The 25,527-nt window shown below is 39.8% G+C and overlaps 1 protein-coding gene across 3 annotated transcripts in view; it reads right to left on the minus strand.

Annotated features, from left to right (window-relative positions):
- The window catches only part of SP3 (Sp3 transcription factor), a 56,695-nt gene extending 33,866 nt beyond the window's left edge, over positions 1-22,829 (minus strand). Inside the window, exons 1-4 of one of the 3 annotated variants that reach the window (XM_024243044.3) lie at positions 22,693-22,829; positions 21,925-22,073; positions 21,295-21,417; positions 12,352-13,711 (exon numbers count right to left, since the gene is read on the minus strand). In XM_024243044.3, the coding sequence (XP_024098812.1) occupies positions 12,352-13,711; positions 21,295-21,417; positions 21,925-22,073; positions 22,693-22,699 (1,639 nt within the window). In that variant the 5' untranslated portion in view covers positions 22,700-22,829. 3 annotated transcript variants of the gene reach the window in all.
- Between the last annotated feature and the right edge of the window lie 2,698 nt (positions 22,830-25,527).

The raw sequence follows: 25,527 nt of genomic DNA on the forward strand, positions 1-25,527 counted from the left end.
GAACCCAAGAGGCGGAAGTTACAGTCAGCCAAGATCATGCCACTGCACTCCAGCCTGGGCGACTGCAAAAGAAACTATGACCTGAATATTTCATTGAGTCATATCTGTATACACTAATGACACCCTAAATTCTACCTCCAGCCCAACCTGACCACTAGATTCTGATATTCCAACCACTTATAGATCTAACAGTCATTTCAAATTTAACAAAGCCATAACAGACTTAATTCCCACTTTACTCCACCCTTCCCCAGATTTTCCTCATTACTAGCCTAGCCAAACTATCATCTTTTGCTTGTACAGTCAACCCTCCACAGGTTCTATATCTGTGGATCCAACTAACTGTACATCAAAAATGTTTTTTTAAAAACACAAAAATAATAATACAAAATTTAAAATACAGTACAAATATGTATATAGCATTTACATTATATTATTATAAGTAACTGAGATGATTTAAAGCTTGTGGGAGGAGGTGTGTAGGTTATATGCAAATACTACAAGAGACTAGAGCATCTGGGGATTTTGATATTCTAGAGGGTGTAGGGAGTATCCTAGAACCAATTCCCAATGGATACTGAGGGATGACTCCATTGCTCCATCAGCCTTATGCTTACTCTGAGGCAGGGACCTGCTAGCGTGATCTTTTAAATACATAAATTATATCAGTTCCCTATTTAAAACCTGCCAATGTTTTCCTATGAGACATGAAATAAATCCAATTTCCCTACCATGGCGTATATTATCTGGCCCCTGACTGATTCCAGTCTTATTTTCTAACACTCCTCATTCATGAAATTCCAGCCACCTTGCTCATTCCCTCTTCCTGGAATACTCTTTCCTCCAAATGTCAATGTGACAGGCTCTTTTATCAATGTTCAGATCTGTAGTTCAATTTCATTTTCTCATAAGGCGGGATTTCCTAACCATCATATTTAAAATAACCACCATACTCCATGGTTATTCCATAACTCTGCTTTACTTTCCTTTTAATTTTTTTTTTATGATTGGGGTCTCAGTATGTTGCCCAGGCTGGTCTCGAACTCCAGGGCTTAAGTGAACCTCCCACTTCGGTATCCCAATGTGCTGGAATTAAAGGTGTGAACCACTGCTCCCTGCGCTGCTTTATTTTCTTCGTAACACTAATTATTTAAAAGTATTGTATTTGCTTATTTGTCTTCATCCACTAGAATACAAGATTCATGAGAGGAGGGACTTAGTCTTTTTCACTGCTGCAAAGAACATTACCTAGAATAGTGTAATATACAACCATTTGTCACTTAATGACTGGGATACATTCTGAGAAATATATCATTAGGCGATTTCATCACTGTACAAACATTGCAGTCTTTCTTACACAAACCTAGATGGTATAGTCTACTACATATCTAGGCTATAGGTATAGTCTATTTTTCACAGGCTAAGAACCTGTATAGCAAGTTACTGTACTGAGTACTATAGGCAACTGTAAACATGATAGTATGTATCTGTGTATCTAAACATAACAGAAAAGGAATCGTAAAAATAAAAGTCTTACATCTTATGGGACCACCATCGTATAAGTGGTTCGCTGCTGACTGAAACATCATTATGCAGCATTTGACTGTACCCTCAAACATTTGTTGACTGAATCAATGACTGACTAACCTAGGTTGCTGGGAGAATGATGGTCCTATTTTCATCAGAGAACTTATGAGATTTATGAAAACATCATCACATGTTAAGTACCCTCATAAAATAAAGCTGAAGGCCAGGCATGGTGGCTCACGCCTATAATCCCAACACTTTGGGAGGCCAAGGCAGGCGGACTGCTTGAACTCAGGAGTTCGAGGCCACCCTGGGCAACATGGCAAAACCCCATCTCTAGAAAAAATACAAAAGATTAGCCAGGTGTGGTGGCACACACCTGTAGTCCCAGCTAACTCAGGAGGATTGCTTGAGCCTGGGAGCTGGAGATTGCAGTGAACCAAAATTGCACCACTGCACTCCAGCCTGGGTGACAGAGCTAGACCTTGTCTCAAAAAAACTAGAAGTTGAATATAAAAATTGTCCCCAAGAACCACTAAAATGATGAGGCAGTTTAGAGAACAAGCTGTAATAAAGTTCTTCTCTTGGATTAAAAGTAATACGGCATTACTGAAAAATATATCAACACTCTAATGAAGAGCACACATCAGGTGATTTCCATTCTTTTATGTTCATCCAGAATCCTTATTTGCATTATTGTTGCTGACTAAATTATGGGGTAAATTTGGTTATTAAACTAAATATACTATTCCAAAAAAATTAAAGAGAAAAGTATTCAAAAACAACAACAACAAAAAAAAACCACCAATGGTGGGACGGTGGTTCATGCCTGTAATCCCAGCACTTTGGGAGGCCAAGGCAGCTGGATCACTTGAAGCTAGGAGTTTGAGACCAGCCTGGCCAACATGGTGAAACCCTGTCTCTACAAAAAACAAACACTGAGCAGCCATTTGTTCAAGATGCATTTAATAAGCTGAATTAGTTGAGCTCTCTAAAATTCTACGGTTTAAATCACATAGCTATATCAGAACAAGTAAATGGTTATAATATTTACTAATGTTAAATTAAATACACTTCAGGTTGATGAAAGTATCATCCTTAATTAAGGATGGGTCTCATGGAACTATGAACACTATTTTTCCGTAGAATACTAAGAAACCAAAGTGTGACCAAAACCATATATTTAAAATTACTTTATTTTAAAGGTCACACAATGCATTTTAGATCTTCTAGTCTAAATTCCCAATTTCTTCCACATACTATTCCCACTACATCAGAAGACTTGTAAATCAATACAAACTAAATTCAAAAACTACACCTCAAAGTTTCTAAATTGTTACACTAAAAAAAGTCTTGTAAGAACTTATGTATACCTCAACTCAACATGACTAAACCTGAAGGCAAAAAAATGGTGACATTATTTGTAGTGTGGGACAAAAGATTAATATCCCAGACATATAAAGACGTTTACAACATCTTTATGTATACAGTACACAAAAAGTATGCTATACTAGTAGGAGAAAATAAGCAAAAAACATAAAAGGCAATTTAACAAAAAAACACAAATAGCCAATAAACATGCAAAAATGTTCAACTTCCCTAATAAAAACTCCACTGTACACTACTTGTGAGGTGAAAGAGGTAAATAACATCTTAATAGTATGAAAATAGCTTTGACTTCACTCTCCCATTAAAGGATCCCGGGGACACCTCCCCCAGGGGTCTCAGACCACACACTGAGAACCACTCCATTAGTATTTTGGGATAATATTATATGATGTCAGATTTGCTTTAAAATAACCCAGCAAAGGTCAGGCCTGGTGGCTCATGCCTTAATCCCAGCACTTTAGGAGACTGAGATGGACAGATCATTTGAGGTCAGGAGTTCAAGACCAGCCTGGCCAACGTGGTGAAATCCCATCTCTACTAAAAGACACAAAAATTAGCCAGGCATGGTGGCAGGCTCCTGTAATCCCAGCTACTCGAGAGGCTGAGGCAGGAGAATCACTTGAACCCAGGAGGTAGAGGTTGCAATGAGCCAAGATCGCACCACTGCACTCCAGCCTGGGCGACAGAGCAAGATACGGTCTCAAAAAAAGGAATAAATTGATTAAATAACCCAGCAAAAATAAAACTTTAAATGGTAGAAATAAAGGAAACAAGAATAGCAGGGTGTTCATAATTGCTAAAGCTGGGAAAGGGGTACATGGAAGGTTCATTATATAGTTTTTGTGTACTTTTGACATTTTTTATATTTCTAAGTTACCAATATTACTGATTTTTTTTTAAGAGATAGGGGTCTATCTTGCCCAAGCTGGTCTTAAACTCCTGGCCTCAAGCAATTCTCCCACCTCAACCTCCTGAGTAGCTGGAACTAAAGGCATGTACCACCACACTGGGATTCAAATCATCAATTTTTTAAATCCATTTCTGTAATTACTGTTATTTCCTCATTTCCAACTCATTTCCTCAGGATCCATTTTTCCTACTTAATCCTACAGTAGTCAGTTCAATAAAAGTCTTTGAATAATAGTATTTTAAATATCTTCACTAAACTCTGAATCTTGAATAGTAGTTTAATTGCCCACTGAATTCTCGGCTGCTGGTTATTTTCTCTCAGCACAATATTACTCCACGATCTTCTGACATCTGTGTGGCTAAAAAGAAAGATCTGCCTTTTTTTTTTTTTTTTTTTTTAAAGACAGGGCCTCGCTCCACCAGTGTGGAGTGCAGTGGCACAATCACAGCTCACTGCAGCCTCAACCTGCCAGGCTTAAGCAATCCTCCCAACTTAGCCTCCCCAGTAGCTGCGACTACAGGTGCGTACCACCACGCCTTGCTTTTTTTTTTTTTTTTTTTTTTTAAAGGTAGACGGAGGGTCTTACTATGTTGCCCTGGCTGGTCTCAAACTAACTCCTGGGTTCAAGTGATCCTCCTGCATTGGCTTCCTAAGGTGGTGGGATTAGAGGCATGAGCCACCATGCCTGGCTGGGCTATCATTCCTTGTAAGTAATCTGTCTTCTCTCTGTTAACATTTAAGATGTTAATGTAACATCTCTGTAATGTCTGTGATTTTAGTTTAAGTCAGAGATGAACTTATTTCTACTTATCTACATACCTGAAATAAAACTTGATCTGTAGATTGTATTTCTTCAACACAAGAAAATTCTTAGCCATTGTTTCATCAAACATTGCTTCTCTTGCCATTCACTTTATTCTTTTTTTCTGAAATTCCTACACTGGTGGCTCTCAGTCTATCCTCCATGTCTTAACTGCTCATTCATTATCTCTGTGTGGTATTCTGGGTAAATTCCTAAGCATATTACTATTTGCTCAATCCATTTTAAAGGTTGTCTTTTTTCTCCCCGAAAAACTTTTATGTTTCATCTAAGAAAAAGCACTACCAGTTTTAAAAAAAAAAAGAGAGAGAAACACTGGCATGCCTTGAATTGCAAGATGCACTCCAATTTCAAAATTTTGTCTTAGAATCAATGAAATGGGTTTCTCATGTACAGGATTTGATTGTTTTTCCGTATCTATTGTTTTTGTTTCACTTCTTTTCTATAGATGCTATTGCTTCTTTTATCTCACTGACAATTGCAAGCATACTGATTTTCAAAGTCTTTAACAGAATGTTTTATTTTCTTTAATCTGACATGAATTCATCTCCTAATTGTTGATTTTATCAGCTATCTTTCATAGATTTTGCCTTCATGTATTTTGGAATTTATGTTTTCAGGATCATCTTGAATACAATTTTTTTCTTTCTTTCTCAGTATTACAATTTTGGGTCTGGCATTTCTGCAAGTCCCAGAACTCATATATAACTCTTGTAAGTAGTAATACTGGCTATATCACAAATCCAAACACTCAGCTAACAGTTCAATGGTTCAGACTGGTTCAGATGTGGTGGTCGTAAGACTGTGCTGATGTCCTCCTATTTTCCTGCATCATCGTCTCATCTCTGTAAATCTTCATTTAAGTCATACCTCAGGATAACAAACAGCAACAACTTTTTGTAGCTTCCCTTTAACAAAAAAGAGCTCTACTCCAGGCTCTTGTTTTCAGCAATGAATCTAACTCTGGGTTTTTCTGCATGTGGGGTACTTTTATCTATATTAATAGCTAATTAAATAGGATGTAATTCTTGACCTAAATACTTAGCAAGTATAGGAGGTCCTTATACCCTTATCGAAGGTTTTGCTTTCCACAATGGTTTGTTACCCATAGTCAATCACAGTCCGAAAACATGAAATTAAAAATTCCAGAAATAAAGACTTTATTTAAATTACATGCCATTCTTTGCATTAAGAAATCTCATGCTGTCTCATTCCATCCCACCCAGGACGTGAATCATTCCTTTGTCCAGCCTATCCACCGTACATGCTACCCACTCATTACTATATAGTAAAAATCATAGTGTATATAGGGTTTGGTACTCCCTGGGGTTTCAGGCATCCACTGGGGGGTCTTTGAACTATCCCTCACTGATAAAGGGGGGACTATTCTATTTTCATCCTCCTGAAACTAAAAATTAAGCAATATTGTAAAAAGTGTATATGCAGTATAATTATGACAATATTTTAAAATATATGACACTAAGTCTTATTCCTAAGAGATGAGAAAATTTCACTTTCTACATTAAATATTTCCATGTTTTTGTTTTCCATATCAAGCATGTATTACTTTTGTAAGCAAATCAACTTTAAGTACAGAAAATACATAATTATAAGACTCAAAATTAATTAACCAAAAAAACTGTTGGAAAATCAGAATATGCATAGGCTTTCCCCAAGCATTAAAATATAAATCTTAATTTCTAAAATTTAAAGACCATAGCATGCAATACATACGTGATTCACAAACGAAGAGGAAATCAGACATAACCAAGCTAAGTGGTATGATACCTAAATAAACCATCCTCAGGTTATTTTTGATAAGACAACTTTAAAGTCTACAGAAAGCAACAGTGTAAAAGTCTTACACAACAACCTTTTATGTTGTGTAACGGGCAAAAGGAGGTCTACCAATTACTTAAAATCAGCACAGATCACAGTCATCACATTTTGTCTATTCTTTCTGTAACTCTAAAAAGACCATATTTCCATCATACACTCTACTTTTCAAGCAATAGGGTTGGCCTTTTAGCAGTATTTGTGCATTTCTAAAATCAACCAGTTCTGACAGTGATCCTTTAGGTAAAATCAGTAAGGATTTATCTTTTACCTTGTTAGAATCACAAATAAAAATGTTTCAGAAGACATTTCCTCCACTTACCATGTAGAAAATAGTTTATTCAAGGCTAGTATCTTTACCCCCAAAAAGGAAAAAAAAAATCTGAAATAAAAATAATCAAAAAAAGGGAAGAAAAATACAATACTGATATAAATTAAAGAGCACACTGCCAAGACACTATTGGATAGTGAAAAGAACAAAGCCTAGTTGTGAAGCCTTGGGCCAGTTACTTTCCTATCCAACCGTGAGAACAGTAAATAGATTAATGTAAGAAAGAATTATATGAGATAATACACCTAAAAACACCTAAACAGTACCCGATACGGTAGGAGCCCATAAAAGATCCATCCCTCTCTTTTGCCTGTCAATCTTTAAATACTTAAATATTAAGTTAAAAAATCCTGCCTTTTGTAAGGCTTCTATTTTCTCTAATAAAAAAAGATAGCTACCAGTTAACCTGCAACTATCCAGTTTTTCATGAATAATGGGGAATTCTAAACATTAAGTTGTTTGCTTTTAAGAAGAAATGACTTCTATAAACTCTTCTTCCAACTTCAAACACCTGACTCCATTTTAAATGTGCCCAGTCTTGAAAGATTAACCGTATTTTAGATAAAACAAAATCTGACAGAGGACAAAAATTTGAGAGACTGAATTAAGTCCTGGCTTAAATTTGCGGGAAATTTTGACATTGGAAAGATACATAAATTCATACTTTGCCTCCTCTTACCCAGTTTCAAATACATAGCAACGATAAAGTAAAAATGAGACAACAATGAAGTTTCCTAAAACAGCATGCATTTCTCAGTGGGCCACAAATGGACAGAAATATGTAAGATTAGTAGAGTTTCAGCTTGGCGCCTGATGTTTCCAGGAAGATGGAGATTTGGCTTCTAAAGGATAAGGAGTAGTAAAAGTACCCCAAAAAAGAAGGGAACAAAGTCAGACTTACTGCTTAAAACAGGCTGCAGTAGAGGTCATTTTTGTTAAAGGGGTCCTTTAAACTTAACAAAAAACAAACAAAAAGGCAAGTTCCAGAGCCCTGGTTAAAAATAAATAAATAAATTAATTAATTAAAAAGTACTTTTTCCTTTACTTTGGGAAATTGTTACATTAATGTCATGCTTATCAAACGTAAAGTGCAGGCTAGGCACAGTGGCTCATGCCTATAATTCCAACACTTTGGGAGGCCAAGGCAAGAGGACTGCTTTTGCCTAGCAGTTCAAGACCAACCTGGGCAACATAGCAAGATGCCATCTCTACAAAAAATTTAAAACTTAGCTGGGCATGGTGGCGCTAGCCTGTAGTTCTACACATTCAGGAGGCTTAGGCCAGGAGTTTGAGATCACAATGCATTATAATCATGCCGCTGCACTCCAGCCTAGAAAACAGAGACCCTGTCTCTTAAAAAAAGAAAAAAAGAAAAAAAAGCAAACCAAGGATGCCAAAGTTTTCAGCATTTTCATCTGAGCATACTACACGTAACACTGAAACAAATGTTTTGCTCTGATTTTCTGGCGAGAAAAAGCATCTTAACATAATATATCTCCCTTCTTGCCAATTAGAAAGATAGCATACCAAGAGAAAGTTTATATCCTCAAAATGAATTTATTACTAAATATGCTATTTCTTATCCAGCATGTTTATTCTCACTTGCTTTAACTTTTACTTTCTCAAGTAATTTCCCCTTTCCTTTAAAATCAGGACAAAATTCAAATTTAATGGCTTTCTGGAGTATTTATTTTACCCTTCCTGGGCAACATTCAATAAACTAAAATTCCATTTTGTATTCAATATACACAGTGTTTCTATTCTGATAACATTTGAAAAGAAATTACTTTACTGAAGAACCTGGTGCTTTATACCAACTTCATTTCATGACCAACATAAATCCACAAAAATCAAAGTTTCTAGATTTCTTTTCTAACACCTATAGAACTCTGTAACATTAATTTTGTATACACATTAAAAACTGGTTTCTAAAAACTACCTTTTATGTCTTCAGTAGTCTGTCACCTAACTCAAACCTTTCAGTCTCAGAACTCCTTTCCAAACTTACATATTACTGATGTTCACAAAAAACTTCTGTTCATGTAGTATATGTGTATATTGATATTTACTGTATCATAAACAGAAATTTAAGTTTAGTTCATTTAAAAGTAAATCCATTACACGTTAACATAAATTAACATTTTATGAAAAACATTTTTCAAAACAACAAAAAAAGTTTAATGAGAAAACCATGTTTTACATTTTCACAAATCTCTGTAATGTCTAGAGTGAATAAATGAAGACATTTAAAGTCTCAGATCTGCTCCTGCATTCAATCTCTTGCAATATGGTTCAGGCTGAAGTATATGAAGAGTATCTACTCACAGATATGTACCTGGAAAGGGCAAGAATAACTTAATATCCTTTCAGCCAATTGTGGGTTTTTTTTGAATACTACACCAAACTTAACAGGTGGCAGTTTCTTAAAGTTCAGTCCAAATGTGGAATCTGACACTACCTGTAAACTTTCTATACTGTTACTGGTCTATCTCGCACTTTGAATGGATCTTTTACTCATGCATAATTTTATAATATAATGAGTTGGTCATCTGAAAACTGCCGGTTCACTGAACCATCATACAGATCTTCCAAGTGTTAGCACATTTCATTAAAATACAGTATCAAAAAAGCTTTGTTAGTATCACTATCCATCTCATCAGAAAAATATTAAGTATTAAGAAGGTATCAAGCTCATAATAGATTTGAGTTTTCCAAAATTCTAATTTTCACTGAAAGCACAAATTTTGTCAGCAGCAGCAAATGCTTTCCACTTTTTTTCCTTCACATGACAGGCTCACTTCATTTTTTTTTTTTTTTTGAGGAAATATCTGTCACTTAACTACATTAATCTCAAGACCACAGTTTATCATTCTTTCAAGTAAAAACAGTATTTGATGAAAATAGCATCTAGTTCGGCTTGCAACTCACAGAACTGCATAACTGAGGAAAAAAAGTGGTTTTTTAAAGACAATTCTTATTTTGATATGTAGCAAAAATGCTTTATTAAGGCATACTTCCCACTTCATCACAAAGAATACTAAAAAGATATGCAGTAGGAACTACAAACCAAAACCATCACTTCATACCCACTAGGATGGCTGTATTCAGAAAGATGGGCAATAATAAGGTTGGTGGCGCTAGAGAGAAACTGGGACTCTCAACACATTGCTGATGAGAATGTAAAACGGTATGGTCTCTTTGGAAAACCAGTTAAACCCAATTGCCATACAACCCAGCAATCCAGTCCCGGGTACATACCCAAAAGAAAACATTTCCACACAAACTACTACCCACACAAATGTTCACAGCAGCATTATTCATAATAGCCAAAAAGTGGAAACAACCTAAATGTCCATCAGCAGATAAATAAAATGTGGTATATCCATACAGTGGAACAGTATTCAGCCATATATAAAGAAATGAGGTACTGACATATACCATGACACAGATGAACCTTGAAAACATCATCCTAAATGAAAAGAAACCAAACACCAAAGGCCACATATTGTACAATTACACTGATAGGAAATAACTGGCAAATCCGAAGGGACAGAAAGTAGCATAGTGGTTGTCAGGGTCTGAGGGGAAGTGAATGACGAGTGACTGCTAAAGGGTATGGGTTTCCTTTTGAGGTAATAAAAATGCTCTGAAATTAGATAGTGATGATGGTTGTACAACTCTATGGCCATAGTTAAAACCAGTGAATTGTATGAAGAATGAGTTTTATGGTATGTGAGTTATATCCCAATAAAGCTATAATTTTTTAAAAGACATGCAGCCCTCAAGGGTCAAGATTTAGTAAATATCTTTTCTTACTGGTTCATCAAGGTCATTCTTGGGTGAAACTGGGATTTTTCTTTAACTGCAAGTGCATGGTCATGAAGAATACAGCAACAACTATTACAGTTTGCTGTCACTGCCTTGATTTATTCTAAGACACAAGCAGTTTTATCCACCACCACTGTAAGTGTCAACACAGAGAACAAGGCAAACAATTTCTTAGTGTAGCTTGATGTGAAGGACCTCTGAGAGGGTCTCAGGGATATCCAATGGTCCACAGATCACATTTTAAGAACTACTGCTCTAGGCCAGGAGCAGAGCGGTAGCTCACGCCTATAATCCCAGCACTTTGGGAGACCCACACCTGTAATCCCAGCACTTTGGGAGGCCCACACCTGTAATCCCAGCACTTTGGGCGGCCGAGGCAGGCGGATCACTTGAGGTCAGGAGTTTGTGACCAGCCTGGCCAACATGGTGAAACCTCATCTCTACTAAAAATACAAAAATTAGCCGGATGTGGTGGTATGCACCTGTAATCCCAGTTATTCAGGAGCTAATCCCAGTTACTCAAGAGGCTGAGGCACGAGAATTGCTTGAACCCAGAAGGCAGAGGTTGCAGTGAGCCAAGATCACACCACTGCACTCCAGCCTGTGTGACAAAGCGAGACTCCAACTCAAAAAAAAAAAAACTACTGCTCTAAACCAGTTTCAGAAATCCTAATCCCAACCCCTAAAAAAAAAAAATCACAGCTTCAGAAAGCTCAAATGCAATTAAAGGATTTCCAAATATGGATCTGAGGTTCTAAGACCATTCCAATTTTCTAAGTATGTAACACAGATTTATCAAAAGAAAAAAATCTTTAAATGGTGATGGGAGTTATGTGAGTCAGTTCAGTTAAAGTGTCCCAATTTAAGAGTTTAGAATCACTGACCTGGTGAAAGAACGTTAGTAGTACAATCTCCACAGAAATCCAAATACAAAACAGAATTAAAGCAATAAAGTTCAGGATTTACTGCACAACAAAATATTCAATCAAATGTTATCTAGACAGACAACATTAATAGGGTAAAAATGACACTATCTCTTTTTAAACTTTATTATTTAATTCTTATACAACATTCAAAGAGTAGACTTCAGAAATGTCTACCCATACTATTGACAACTATTTCTAGCACAGCTAAGTTTAATGCCCACTATCACAGAATCAAAGAATTTTTGGTCTGGAAGGTCACCTAGACAGTTACCTAGTCCAACACCTCCATTTTACACAACAAGGAAACTGAGTTTGCAAAAGAAAAATAACTTGGTCAAAATCACACACCTAGCAAGTGGCTGAGGCATATTTACTCCCAGTACCATGTTTTCACTATACCAACCTGACTCCTCAACCAAATATAATGCATAAAAATTTTAATTCACATCACACTAAGGCCAACCAAGACACCCTACCTGCCAAATAAAAATTGTATAATGCCTGACAATATCAATCAGATGTCAAAACAAATATGAAATTAAGAAAAAACTATAAACATAATTGGCATAATAGAAAAATGAACCCCTAACTTCAAAAACTACAAACTTTCAAAGAATAATTTGGAAGATACTTTGATGTCTACTTTCATACAAACATATTTTCATACAAACATTGATCGTTACTTCTAATGTAAGCCTGATGCTGATAAATACCTAAAGCAAAAAATTTCCCTCTATGTATTATCACTGAACTTATTTATGGCATGACGTAACTTAAGACTCACCTGCAGGACTGTCAGCATTCTCTCCTGGATGTAGCTGTATACCAGTAGAATCTATAGAGTTTACTGTAACTGTTTGTAGATTTGGCAACTGACCAGTGCTTAGACTAACTGGAGTTGAAGTGAAGGCTCCACCTGCCGCAACTTGACCAAGTGTGAGGGTTTGAACAGGCGTCAAAGTTATTTGTTGGGCAGCAGTATTCTGTATTTGCAAATTCTGCAAGTTCTGGACCCCTTGTACTTGAAACGTTTGCCAAGTTACCTGTCCAGAAGGGGTCACTGTCTGTGCCTGAATTAAAAAGGTTCCAGGATTCAGCTGCAATTGAAGATTTTGCAAAGCCTGTTGTGATATATTTTGACCACTGGCTTGCACACCATGGATTGTCTGTGGTGTAATACCTTGCACAATTTGGGCTTGACTGGTTGGCTGCTGAGACTCTTGAAGTTGTAGATGCTGTACAACAGGCTGTGCTGTAGAAACCTGAATATTCTGTGCCTGTGTCTCTTCAGAAACAGGCGACTGGATATAATTTCCCTGAAGATCTGAAGAATGAACTTGCCCACTAGATGTAGTCAAGCTATTTGTGTTTTGTTGTAATATACCTGTACTATCTATCGTAACAGGCAACTGTGATGAAGAGGATGTTGGCACAAATAAATCTGTATCAGTATTAGTTTCATTAATATCAGGAGAAACCCGCTCACCAGTCCTTTCTGAATTGTCTGAACTATCCATAGCTTGTCCTGTGTTTATCAAATGTCCATCGGCATTAATGCCTGCAGTCATTGTCTGAGAACTGCCCGAAAGTCCCAAAGAATCTAGATCGACACTATTGATTGGTACAAACGTAATATTTCCTGGCAGACCAAGAGGCACATTAGCAACTACTTGGGTTTGACCAGGAAAAGATGAACCACCAATTGCAACTCCCTGAACCTGGACTTGACCAGTCTGTGGTATGAGATTCTGGATGTTAGCAGGAGGTGTTCCAGAGGCAAGTAAGGTTTGATTAGAGCCAGGAATGATCTGAATTTGACTGCTTTCTTGATTTATACCCCCATTATCTGAAGAGCCTGTGAAACCAATTTGAACCTGCTGACCATCTGTTGACTGGATCTGTGGTATCACTTGATATTGAACATTGGACACTGTACCATTTGATGAATCTGATCCTGGTGCAACGGAAAATATTTGTTGATTCTGCAAATTCTGAAGGGGAAGAACATACTGCCCACTTGAAGTAGCAGCACTTGGAATCTGGACTAGATTACCAGCTTCATCTTTTATAGTTGTAGGTGTGGCTGACAAAACCTCCCATCGGTTTGGTGCTCCTCCTAACTGTGCAGAAGCCAAATCACCTGTCTGGATGAAGAAAACAAAAAGGTGATATATTTGTGGTATATTTAAACCAACCCTCAAAAAATTTTAAAAACTGGTATCAATCCTACTACCTGAAAATTCAACTTATCTTAAAACACAATAGAGTTCAAATACAGTAGCAGTACTATATGAACTACAATAATTATCACTTCCAATTTTGTTACTGCAAAGACAATTCATCCTATTTGAGTGGGATAAAAAAAATTCTCAGAATGTTCATCACAACCACAGACCAATCTTCTAATCCTGCATCTATGATCTCTAACACTATACAGTTAAAACACAAAACAAAACAGTGGAGATGGCTATGACCAAATCAGGTGCATTATATTTGTGTATAAAAAGGAAACATTAGCATAGTGTATTAAGTCATCCGAGTTAGAAAAGATTTATTATTGCTATAAGCCTAAAATCAAACAATGAAATCTACTCTTTTGTGGCATCTATTAACATACTCTAAAGTAACTCATGGCTAGGGCTATTCCATTAAGCTATCAAACTCTTTACTTTTTCCATGAACTAATGAAAAACAAAGACCTTAAAAAAACTTAACGAGAAAAAGTCATTGCCCTGTGACCCCATGACAACGTAGCCCCATTTGAAAGGTTTTTCTAGGATCAGAAGCTGAAGCATACACACTGTGACTTTACTTACTATTCTAAGTTTTCAGTAGAATGCCTGGCATATACCTTTTGTATTCTGGTGTATTAATACAATTTGAGAGAGAGAAAGATAATCTAGGGTTTCATTATATTCTCAATGGGAATCTCAATGGGACCATAAAAATCAGTTGAGACATACACAGTTCTCTCAACATAAACCATTCCATAAAACTTAATGCAAATATGATAAACAAAAAAATATTAAGTTTCTTAAAGAAACTCACTACCTGATTTTCATGAAGACATAGTTGAGAAATATATACAGTTATTTCGGTGGATGAACCACAGTTAAATGACTCAATTCAAACATTTGAATGTAAGTTACCAAGATGAAATACACACGTGAGTAAACCCATGACATACAATCCCAATTTTCAAACGGTTCACTGTCAATCCAAGCAGATATACACACATCCATGCTAATACAATGTGAAAAGTAGCATAGACTAGTCATATGATCAAAACACTGTGGAAGATACAAGATTGAAAAAAAAGATTTCATATAGAGATATTTTAAAGTAGTATTAGAATATAAGATTTTCCTGTAGTCAGTTAAAAAAGAGGCACTAATAAAAGCATAGAAACAATAAAATCACAAACAAAAAAGAAACCCTAAATAATAATATGCAGTTTGGAGTTGAAGAAAAGATCCCAAAAAGGCTCATATCCATAGAGGAAAGTAATGGGGAACAGGACTAGATATTTTTATCAAGGCTTGTAAATGGCTTCACAGATCCCACTAAACTGTTTGGACTTTATCCTGTAGATAGTGAGTGAAAGCTATAAAAGGTTTATAAGCAAGTGAGTGGTGCAATCACATCTGTGTTTTATAAAGATAAACTAAGGCTCAATGAAGGAGACTGAAAGAAAGGGAGAAGAGACTAAAGGCTAGAAATTGTGGAACCCAATACAAATCCCTAGGCCTGAACTAAAATAGTGATCTGTCTTAAATACACTTAAATTATATTTACTAAACAATTTTAAAATGAAGCATCAGACATTAAAGTCACATGTCACTCTGCAACTTCAATCTGGTACAGAAATTACAATGTTAAGTCACCTTTCCTAACATTACAGTGACAAATGTTTCATTTCGGTCTCTTGGCATTTTAAGTAAACTACAAATATTTAAATCTATATACTAAAATCTACACTACAGTGTGTCTAAAATCCAATCTTTATCTTCCTAAGGTTATTGCTCACCTGGAGGATCCACTGAAATTTTTTCTGACCAGCATAAAATTTACAAGTATTGAACTTTTATCAAAGAATATAGTAACTCAGACACAAATTAATTTTATAATACTGGCATTTTGTCCCTTTTCCTTTCTTTAAAAAAAAAAAAGTCAAATTTACAGCATCTAAAGTGTTTTTTTTTAACAATACCGTAATAAAGGCAGATATTCAACCATCATTGAACAGCTTTCTCGTCAAGAAATTCCTTGAAAATAAATACAGCTAACTCAAATGACAAATCTGAGTGAATATTGCCCAAGTCATCCCCTCTCCAGAAGCTAGATAAAAATAAACTGTAGTGCCACTTTTCCCAGCAATTCAGGCCATTAATTGAAGGAAAATCTCTAAACCTAGAGCAAAGTGATATATTCTGAACTTTTCTGAATAAGCCTGAAATGAAAAGCATTATTAAAATACCTGTGAAGCACAACGATGGGAAAAAAAAAAAAAAAGCAACAGGTAATTTAAGGAAAAGAATCAAGCAAGAAAAGGGACTTTTTTAATTTAATAAATTTGCAGTTTTAAAAAAATTTGCTAAATACCCTATTTTCTAAATGGAATGGAAAAAACACATTGAATCAGAAAACTACTAGATGATTTATGCTAAAACTACACTCGACAAAGAATATATTACACAAGAAGAAAAAAAGCTCAGAACTGAGTTCTAGTTCTGGCTACACTGTGGAATTGTGTGAGTTAGAGCAACTCAATTTTCTCATGTCAACAACCGGAAAAACATTACCTTGCAGGGTCATAAGAATCAGAAGACAAATATTAAATTTTATAAACTATTGAGCACTGTGCAATCCCAAGATCATTGTGATTGCTAAGATTATGAGAACAGATTTGAAAAACATCCATTAAATTTAGCCTAGCACAATTCCTGGCACTCAGTAAGATCAATATATATTTACTGAATGAATAGTTATTTTACTTTAAAATCATTGCAAACACAATGACAGAATGGATCAAAACAAATTTTGAGGTATTAAGAGCCTTCTATGAAAAAGTCTAAACCAATTTTAAGCCTATTTATTTCCACAATTCCACAACGAATCAGCTCCAAATATTTCAAAACTACAAAGCCTTGTAAAGCACAATCATTTGTAAAAGAAATTTCATCAGCAATATACCACTAAAAGAGATAAATTACACTAAATACCAAATGGGAGAGGAATAAATTAGAAAATCATCTGAGACCAAAAAAAAAAAAAAAAAAAGTTTGAAAAATGTTTGATGTTATACTACTGGAAACACTACAGAAACAAAAGAATAAAAGGAGATTTAAAAACATACAACCACGGCAGGGCCGGTGGCTCACGCCTGTAATCCCAGCACTGTGAGAGGCTGAAGCGGGCAGATCACTTGAGGTCAAGAGTTTGAGACCAGCCTGACCAACATGATGAAACCCCGCCTCTACTAAAAAGACAAAAATTAGCCGGGCATGCTGTATATCTGTAGTCCCAGCTACTCGGGGGCTGAGGCAGAAGAATGGCTTGGGCCTAGAAGGCGGAGATTGCAGTGAGCCGAGATTCCGCCACTGCACTCCAGCCTGAGTGACAGGGCGAGACTCGGTCTCAAAAAAATAAAATTAAAAAAATTAAAACAGGCAACCTAGACGAGAACTAGTATTTGGTTTAGAAGCAAGATAATCCTCTACATAACTTATGTCTACGTAAGTTTACAAACCAAATTAAAAATCCACCAGTGTTTCTCTCAGTACCTTTCTTACCGGACAATTAACAAACAAAACCTAGGCGGGTGGATCCTTTGAGTCTAGGAGTTCAAGACCAGCCTAGGCAACATGGCGAAACCCCATCTCTACAAAAAATACAAAAATTAGCCAGGCGTGGTGGCACGTGCCTGTAGTGTCAGCTACTAGGGAAGCTGAGGTGGGAGGATCAATTGAGCCCCAGTGGTTGAGGTTGCAGTGAGTTGTAATCGCACACCTCCATTCCAGCCTGGGAGACAAAGCGAGCCTTTCTCAAAAAACCAACAAAACACCATCTAACATGAATGTTGGCATTAGTATGGTAAAAAGTTGTAACTAAGGCACTCTAAATCTCTCTACATACAAATATACCTGTGGAAACGGAAAAAGAAAAAATTCACACCACCTATTGCACAGCATTTGGAAATGATTATTAACTTAGTTCCCACGAATGCCTTTACAAAAGCCAGAAATAGGAAAGGAAGGCGTATAACTGGAAACAAGAACAAGTGTGAAGCTGAGGTGGAAACAAACCAAGAACTCAGGCAAATATTCAAGTTTCTTAAAATCTTCAAAGAGCACTAAAAGAACTCAAACAGACTTCAAATAGAATTACCCTACCCAATGAATTAGTTACAATGACAGCACAGGTCTTATTTTAAATAATGGCAAAATAACTTTTTTGAAGTAAGCTATTACTTATTTTTTAGCTCAACATTTATGTGCCAAACTAAGGAACACTAAATTTACAACCTAAACCAAAGATCAGGCAATCACTTTCATAACAGTCACTTATTTTAGGCCGGGTGCAGTGGCGTAGGCCTGTAATCTCAGCACTTTGCAAGGCCAAGGTGGGCGGATCACGAGGTCAGGAGATCTAGATCATCTCGGTGAAACCCCGTCTCTACTAAAAATACAAAAAAAAAAATTAGCCGGGCGTGGTGGCACACGCCTGTAGTCCCAGTTACTCGGGAGGCTGAGGCAGGAGAATGCTGTGAACCCGGGAAGCAGAGCTTGCAGTGAGCCGAGATCGTGCCACTGCACTCCAGCCTGGGCGACAGAGTGAGACTGTCTCAAAAAAATAAAAAAATTAAAAAAAAAAGTCACTTATTTTATTCCACTAAAGTAAAAATGAAGTAAATTAATAATCCACAAGTTCACATAAATGCAAACTGGTCAAAGTTAATACTTGCACAAAGGTCTACTTTTTTTCTATTTCCTGGTTTACTACTAAAATTAACCACAACTTAAGTACAAAGGAGCGTTGCTATAAAACCATCTTTCAGAGTCCATGTTGTAGGACATTATATACGAGACTTGCTTTGTCACTAGACTTCTTCAGCAATGTACTGTGGGTAACCAAACACCCTTGGCTAGGATCCTCTTTTATGACAAATTCCAAATTCAAAATCCAAATATTAAAAGCAATCTTCAGCACAGTTGATTGGCTTTTCAAGGCCCTTTTAATCTCAAAATACCAAGCTAAACTGGCATAAAGTTGATCTGTATATGTATATTTCCACTTGTTTAAACACAACAATATATATGCAATGTGGAATCCTGGACTGGATCCCAGAAGAGAAAATGGACATTAGTGGAAAAGTTGGTGAAATGCAAACAAAGTCTAGTTAGTAATGTCATACCAATGTTCATTTCTTAATTTGGACAAATGTATCATCATTATCCTAACATTAGGGGAAGCTGGATGAAGGGTATGAGATGACTCAGTTCTGTATTTCCAACTTTTCTATAAATTTAAAATTATTCCAAAACACAATTATTTAAAAACACAGCTATAACCTCTCATAATTCCCAGTCATTTGAGTAATAAAAGATTATCTAAGCCCATGAACTCATGTGAATTTCCTTTTCTAAGATGTGCTGAAAAAATGTCTTAAGTTCATATTTGCACTGGAAAAATAAATTTTTAGCAAATTTTCCATTTGCTAAGGCAAATACACACAAGCCAGTCTTACCTAATTTTACTCAAAGTGAAAAATCTTGGGTGCAGGTACCAGACATCATAAAGAAATATATGGTTTGGGTTTTTTTTTTTTAGGCAAAACTATTTTCATTTTATTATGATCAGCAAATTATGATGTATTTGATTGATAAATCTCAGATTTATCAGATCGATTCTAGTTCGTGTTCATCTGGCAGAATATGTGTTGTATGATGTATTTGATTGATAAATCTCAGATTTATCAGATCGATTCTAGTTCGTGTTCATCTGGCAGAGTATGTGTTGTCAGGAGTGATTTGGTAATTCAGAGAAGCAGCTAAAGCAGCATGGAAACTTCCCTACAAGTATATGGCCACAGCTGGCTAAGGTTGGAGACAGTATTCTATCCTTGGGCCTCAGACTCACATATACATACACATATTATTCACCCATATTTCCTTACTTCTTCCCTCCCCATCTGTAAACTGATATCTAAACTTTACAAATTACAGTTACGAGAAAAGTTTTGTTCCATTTGAAATACAAAAAAGATCAGTAGAAGCAATCTTTTTTTTAATTTTACTTATGCAGTAGTTTTTTAAGATAGAATCAATTTGTTTTGGCACTTTGGAACTAGAGGGATACAGTTCAGAAAAAAATCTACCAACCCTCAGTGAAGCCGAAATGAGGTGAAAAAAAGGCGTACCAATCCATAAATGTATTTAAAAATAACAATGCCTAATATAATTTTACATTTTTACATCTTAATCTGCTTATGAAAAAACAAGACATTAAAACTATTCACATCCCCTATAACGAAGCACTAAAATTACAAATCTATTTACCAATAATAGCTTAACATTGGTTTAACTTAAAAAAAAAAAAATACCTGGACATACTAAGCATTTGCTGTAGACTATACCAAATACCAAACTTCTGTCTTCAGTGACTATTCAAAGTATCACTCCACAAATCAATTCCTATGATCCACCACACACACACACACACACACACACACACACACGAGAGTTTTCATTATTTTAATAGGTGAACAAATCTACACAAGTGATGATCCAAATGTAAAATTCACAATTAACAGTCTAAAAACTGTTCCTATCCTATTTGTATTAACCCCTCATATAACACAGGCGAGCTCCTCCCCTTGCCCCAGGCACTGAAAACACTACAGAATGAATCCCACCATATCTTACCTGACTAGCAGTCGTAATAAAATGAAAACATACTTTTGCCAACCAAATTCAACTACAAGTATTGTACTACTAGTATGCATGTAAATACAATTCCTTACACATACTTTTCTAACACTAATAGTTATATTCAGTTTCAAAAGCTAAAGTACTATCTAAGCAACTTGCTGATTTCAAAGGCTGCTAAATGTTTCACTTACCCCCCTTACAAAAAAAAAAAAGTCACTGCAAATTTAAGTAGTAGTCTGCAAAAACTAAACTTCAACGATTTTGAACGGTCACTAAAAAAGCAAAGAGTGTTCACTCCTGCATACAAAAGGGTAATTCAAAGAATAAACCCTCTTTTTTTTCTAATAATGTATGATTTAAAACAGTAAGATCCTGTGACTTCCAGCAGAAAATGCTCCAGGTTCAAAAATACTAAAAACTAAAGACACTGCCTCTAGTTGATACTATCTATGGCCGATAGGCTGTGCTTCAAAATTTTGTAGTGTTAAGCGAAGGAGTTTTCAGCACTGATATGAATTGCTCAAACATCCATTTTGGAGTCCTCTACCCCCGCCCTCTCAGACTTCATTTTGTGAAGATTTTGCGCGAGGTGCCGCAGTGACAATTTCGAAAAAGCCTGGGCTGGCTTCGGATCCAAACCGGGATGCGAAAGAGCAGGAAAGGGCGCCCTGGAGCCCAGCGGCCCGTGCGGGTCGGGGGAAGCGCGGGCGCCGGGGAGGCCTTTTGGGCGGGCGCGCCACCGGTCCGGGATGGCGGGCGCCCGGCCTCGGCGGGGGCGGGCCGCGCGCGGGACTTACCGCTCCGGCGGCGGCGGGGGCCCCGGCTGCGGCGGCCGCCTCCTCCTCGTCGTCGCCCGGCGATGGCGGCCCTATCTTGCTGCAGGTAGCGGCCAGCAGAGCGAGCGGTGACGGCTGAGTGTCCTACCCCCAATGGGCGGGTTCAGAGAGGGAGACAGGGGGAGGGGGTGGCGGTTAGGGCCGGGCCGCCGCTCGCACAGGAAGTACGACTCGGTCCCCGCCGACTGCGCCCGGGCGAGCGCCAGCCCGCGCTCTCCTCCTCCTCCTCCTGGTCCCGCCGCCAGCCCCCGCCTGGCGTCCCCCGCTCCACGCACCCCGGCTCCCCGGTCCGCGGGCAGGCGGGCGGCGGGCTGCGCGCCGGGCCTCCGCCTTCCGCCCGGAACCCACCCCCGGGAGGGCACGCTGGGGCCCACACTCACACGCGCACAAAAAGGCGGCAGGCGGGCGAGGCGGGGCGGCGCGGGCGGGGTCGGAGCGTTGGCGCCTCGGGCGGGCAGCTCCCGGGGCGGGGGGAGGGGAGGGGAGGGGAGAGGCGAGGAAGGAGGGGTGAGGCGAGGAGGGAGGGGAGAGGCGAGGGGAGGAGAAAGCGGCGCGAGGGGGGAGCCGGGCCGGGGTTCAGCCGCTCCTCACCTGGGCCGCCGCCGCCGCCGCCACCGCGCCGTTTCCGTGCTGTTGCTGCTGCTGCAGATACTCGCCGTGGCCGCCGCCGCCGCCACCGCCGCCGCCGCTATCCACGTCCAAGGCAGCCATTTCCTCTTGTTTCACGGGCTTTTCGGGAGCTGCAGGCACAGCGCGGGGGGGTGGGGGTGGGGAGGAAGGCGGGTGGCGGAGAGGGAGGGGGCCCGCGGGCCGAGGCGAAATTACTCCCAAAGCCCTGACCCAGGCCCCTTCCCCTCCCCCACCCGCCCCCCGGCGGCGGCGGCGGCGGCGGCGGCGGCTCCCTCCTCCCCTCCTGCTGCTGCCCCCGCCCGCCGCTGCCTGTAACCCTCCTCCTCCTCCTCTTTCCCTCCTCCTCCTCCTCCCCGCGCTGCCCCTGCCCCCTCTCCTCTCCTCCCCTTTCCCTTCGCGCCGCTCGCTCTCACTCGCGCTCGCTCCTCTCGCACCGTCAGTCACTCACACACGCCCGCCCGCGCCCGCACACAGGGGGATGCGCTCCCGGCGGACCGGGCCGCCCGCCCCGGGGCCTGGCGGGGAGACGGCGTTGCTGGGGCTTCGGGGGTGGACGGTGGCTGGCGGGGAGGGGAGGGAGGCGCAGGGGAGTGCAGCTTTCCGCCTCTCACAGACACTCGGTCGCACACACGGGGCCGAGACCGGCGGCAGCGGCCCCGGGCTGGCTGTGGTCGGCGGCAGCGGCGGCGGCGGCAGCAGCAAGGGTTGCTCTCTCTCGGCTTTACGTACCGGTCATAGTGTGTTTAGGGCACCTCAGGCGGGGCTCCCCGCCGCCTTACACATGGTGAGGAGCGAAGGCGGCGGCGGCGGGAGAGGATGCGGGAAGCGGCGGCGGACACGGCCGGAGCGGTCCGGGGATTTTTTTTCCTATTTTGATTGACTGTGCGGGAAACACAAAAGGTGGAGCCTCCAGCCCAAAAGGGGGGAAGAGGGTGACAGCCCGCCCGGAACTCCCGCCCCTCTTCTTGGCCCTCATTTGCCGCCGTGCTCTTCGTCGGCTGTGCTCATTGGTCCAGGCGCCCGTCCGTCGGTCTGCCAGGCGGCGCGCTTCCTGTTTGCCCCCGGGTGGAAGGGGAGAGACAATGAGCGGCCGTGGCAGCGTAGGTTTTCGAGAGCGGCTGCGGCTCGCCGGTTACCCCGCTGTGCCCGCCTCTCTTGCCGGCTGCCGCTGCCAGGCCCGAGGCGCAGGCCTCCTCCACCTTGCAGGCGCTGGGAGCAGGCCTAGCCAAGCTGTAGGGGAGCTGAGCTGGGGAGGAAATAAGTCCCCGGTGACTCCTGCTCCACTGGACGCTTCCTCCATCCCGGCAGCAGCCTTGGCCGGATCTCCCCAGGGCCTCGCGCTCTTGGAGCCGCCGCTTCCTTGCGCTGCCAGGAGGCCACCGCCGCTCAGCCCCGGGGCTGCTGCTGCGGCCGCTGCCGCTACTGAGCAAACCAGACCCGCCCCACGAGCCCGGGGGGAGGGAGCTGGTATTAGGGGAGACACCCCCTCCGAGGCTGGAGGAGGATTTTTCTCTCACACATCCAGCTTTCTGATTCACAGTCACAGCCATCTCGCTCCCAGCCCCCTTAGCCCCAGCTTTCCAACCGGTCTCCCACTTTCACGTACCCTGAAGGCAGGCATTTAAGCAAAAAAGAAATCTCAAGTCACTTCACATACGGAAGGAGAGTTTTAATTTTGGCCAGTGGCACCAAAACGGGCACTTAAAAGTATATTTCATTTTACTTGTGGTATGTGTATGTATTCAATGGGGTAGAATTCTGTGTTTTAAAAAATCGATCACATAATCATTTTGCTGCACAAACGTATTATTCCCGGCCTCTTTATCCTCTTGGTACCAAGTCAGATATCTCCTGAAACAAGCCCATCAACCACTGCCAACGTTTTTTAAAGTCGTGAACCGGCGAAGTACCTTTTTTACCCCATTGGAACATTTTTGTTGTATTTTAAAATCTTGTTTCACTTACTGGGTTAGGTTAACACTCCTTCCTTCTTTGGCATCCTTGATATCTTGCTGTCATCCTGGGGGAAAATGCTCAGGTTTTATGTGTGTGTTTTGCCAACTAAGAGACATCTCTCCCTGTTACCTTCAAGTATAGTTGCCAAGAAAGAAGTTAAATTCAAGAGGTGGAAACACTGTCCACAATACCTCTTTTTTAGAAATCTGGCTCAAGATTCAGTTTTCCCATTACTGTGATTATTATATTTTGTGTAATATGTGATGTGCTGGTGGATGAGGTTGTGAAGTCCAAGCGCTTTAACCAGATTTTGTGTGTCCTAACTTAATAGGTAATCCATTTGTGAGATACTGAGTTTGCATCCCAGTTCCAAAGCACTTAACCGCCTATGCTGACAGGATCAGAAGCATTGTATGGTTACTTTGCTCTTAATTGTACAAAGATCGAATTTCCAGGGAATTAACCTAAAAACCACAAACATGCGGAAACGAGACTCAAAACTCTGAGTCCAAGAATAGGGTTCATCTCTTCTAATAATAAGTCCTTGTAGTCTCATATTTAAGTGGAAAAATCACTTTCAAAGTTGAGTGGTATAACCTATGTACTATTTTACAGCAAAAACTTTTAAGGAAATAAAAGTCACAAAATAACCTGATTTGGGGTGGGGGAAATGGAAAAAGAGATGGGTGTCTTGAAGAGCAGGACAGGTGAAAATAAGTGGACTAGGAGAGAGGAAGTCACTATTATCACTCTGTTCCTACCTGGATCTCTTGGGTGGAAGGTAGCTCTTTCCCTAGAAAGGATATCTCAGGCATTTTCAGTTTTTGTTGTTGTTTTTTTTTTTTCAGGAGTGGGGATATGTTCTACACTATCGCCATACCCTTTTTGCAAAGTGTTAGTCCAGCCACCTAGAGAGCAAAGTACTTGGCCACAGGAATTAAATTCATTTCTTCATTGATACCAATTGGTAAATGATATGAGACATGAATTGTCTTTTTTCTTTCTTTTTTGGGGGGTGGAGACGGCACGTCCACAGACCATTTTGACAAGCAAAAAAAACACTTCCGAAAAAGAAAAAAATAGCCTAGCTGAGCGTGGTGGCTCACACCTGTAATTCCAGCACTTTGGGAGGCCGAGGCAGGCAGATCACTTGAGGTCAGAAGTTCGAGACCAGCCTGACTGCCATGGTGAAACCCCGTCTCTACTTGAAATACAAAAATTAGCCAGGCATGGTGGCACACACGTGTAATCCCAGCTACTCAGGAGACTGAGACAGGAGAATCACTTGAACCTGGGAGGTGGAGGTTGCAGTGAGCCGATATGGCACCACTGCGCTCCAGCAAGACTGAGACTGTCTTAAAAAAAAAAAAAAAAAAAAAAAAAAACCTACCTGAACTAACTATACTGCTTTTGATGCGATGCTTTTAAGAGACACATATGGAGGTAGGGTGACAAAGAGAGGTTGGTTAATTGGTACAAACATACAGTTAGATAGAAGGAATAAGTTCTAGTGTTCAATAGCACAGTAGGGTGACTATAGTAAATAGCAATATATTTTATATTTCAAAATAACTGGAAGGGAAGATTTGAAATGTTCCCAACACAAGA

This window comes from Pongo abelii, chromosome 11 (genome assembly GCF_028885655.2).
Source record: "Pongo abelii isolate AG06213 chromosome 11, NHGRI_mPonAbe1-v2.0_pri, whole genome shotgun sequence".
Classification (NCBI taxonomy): Eukaryota; Metazoa; Chordata; class Mammalia; order Primates; family Hominidae; genus Pongo; species Pongo abelii.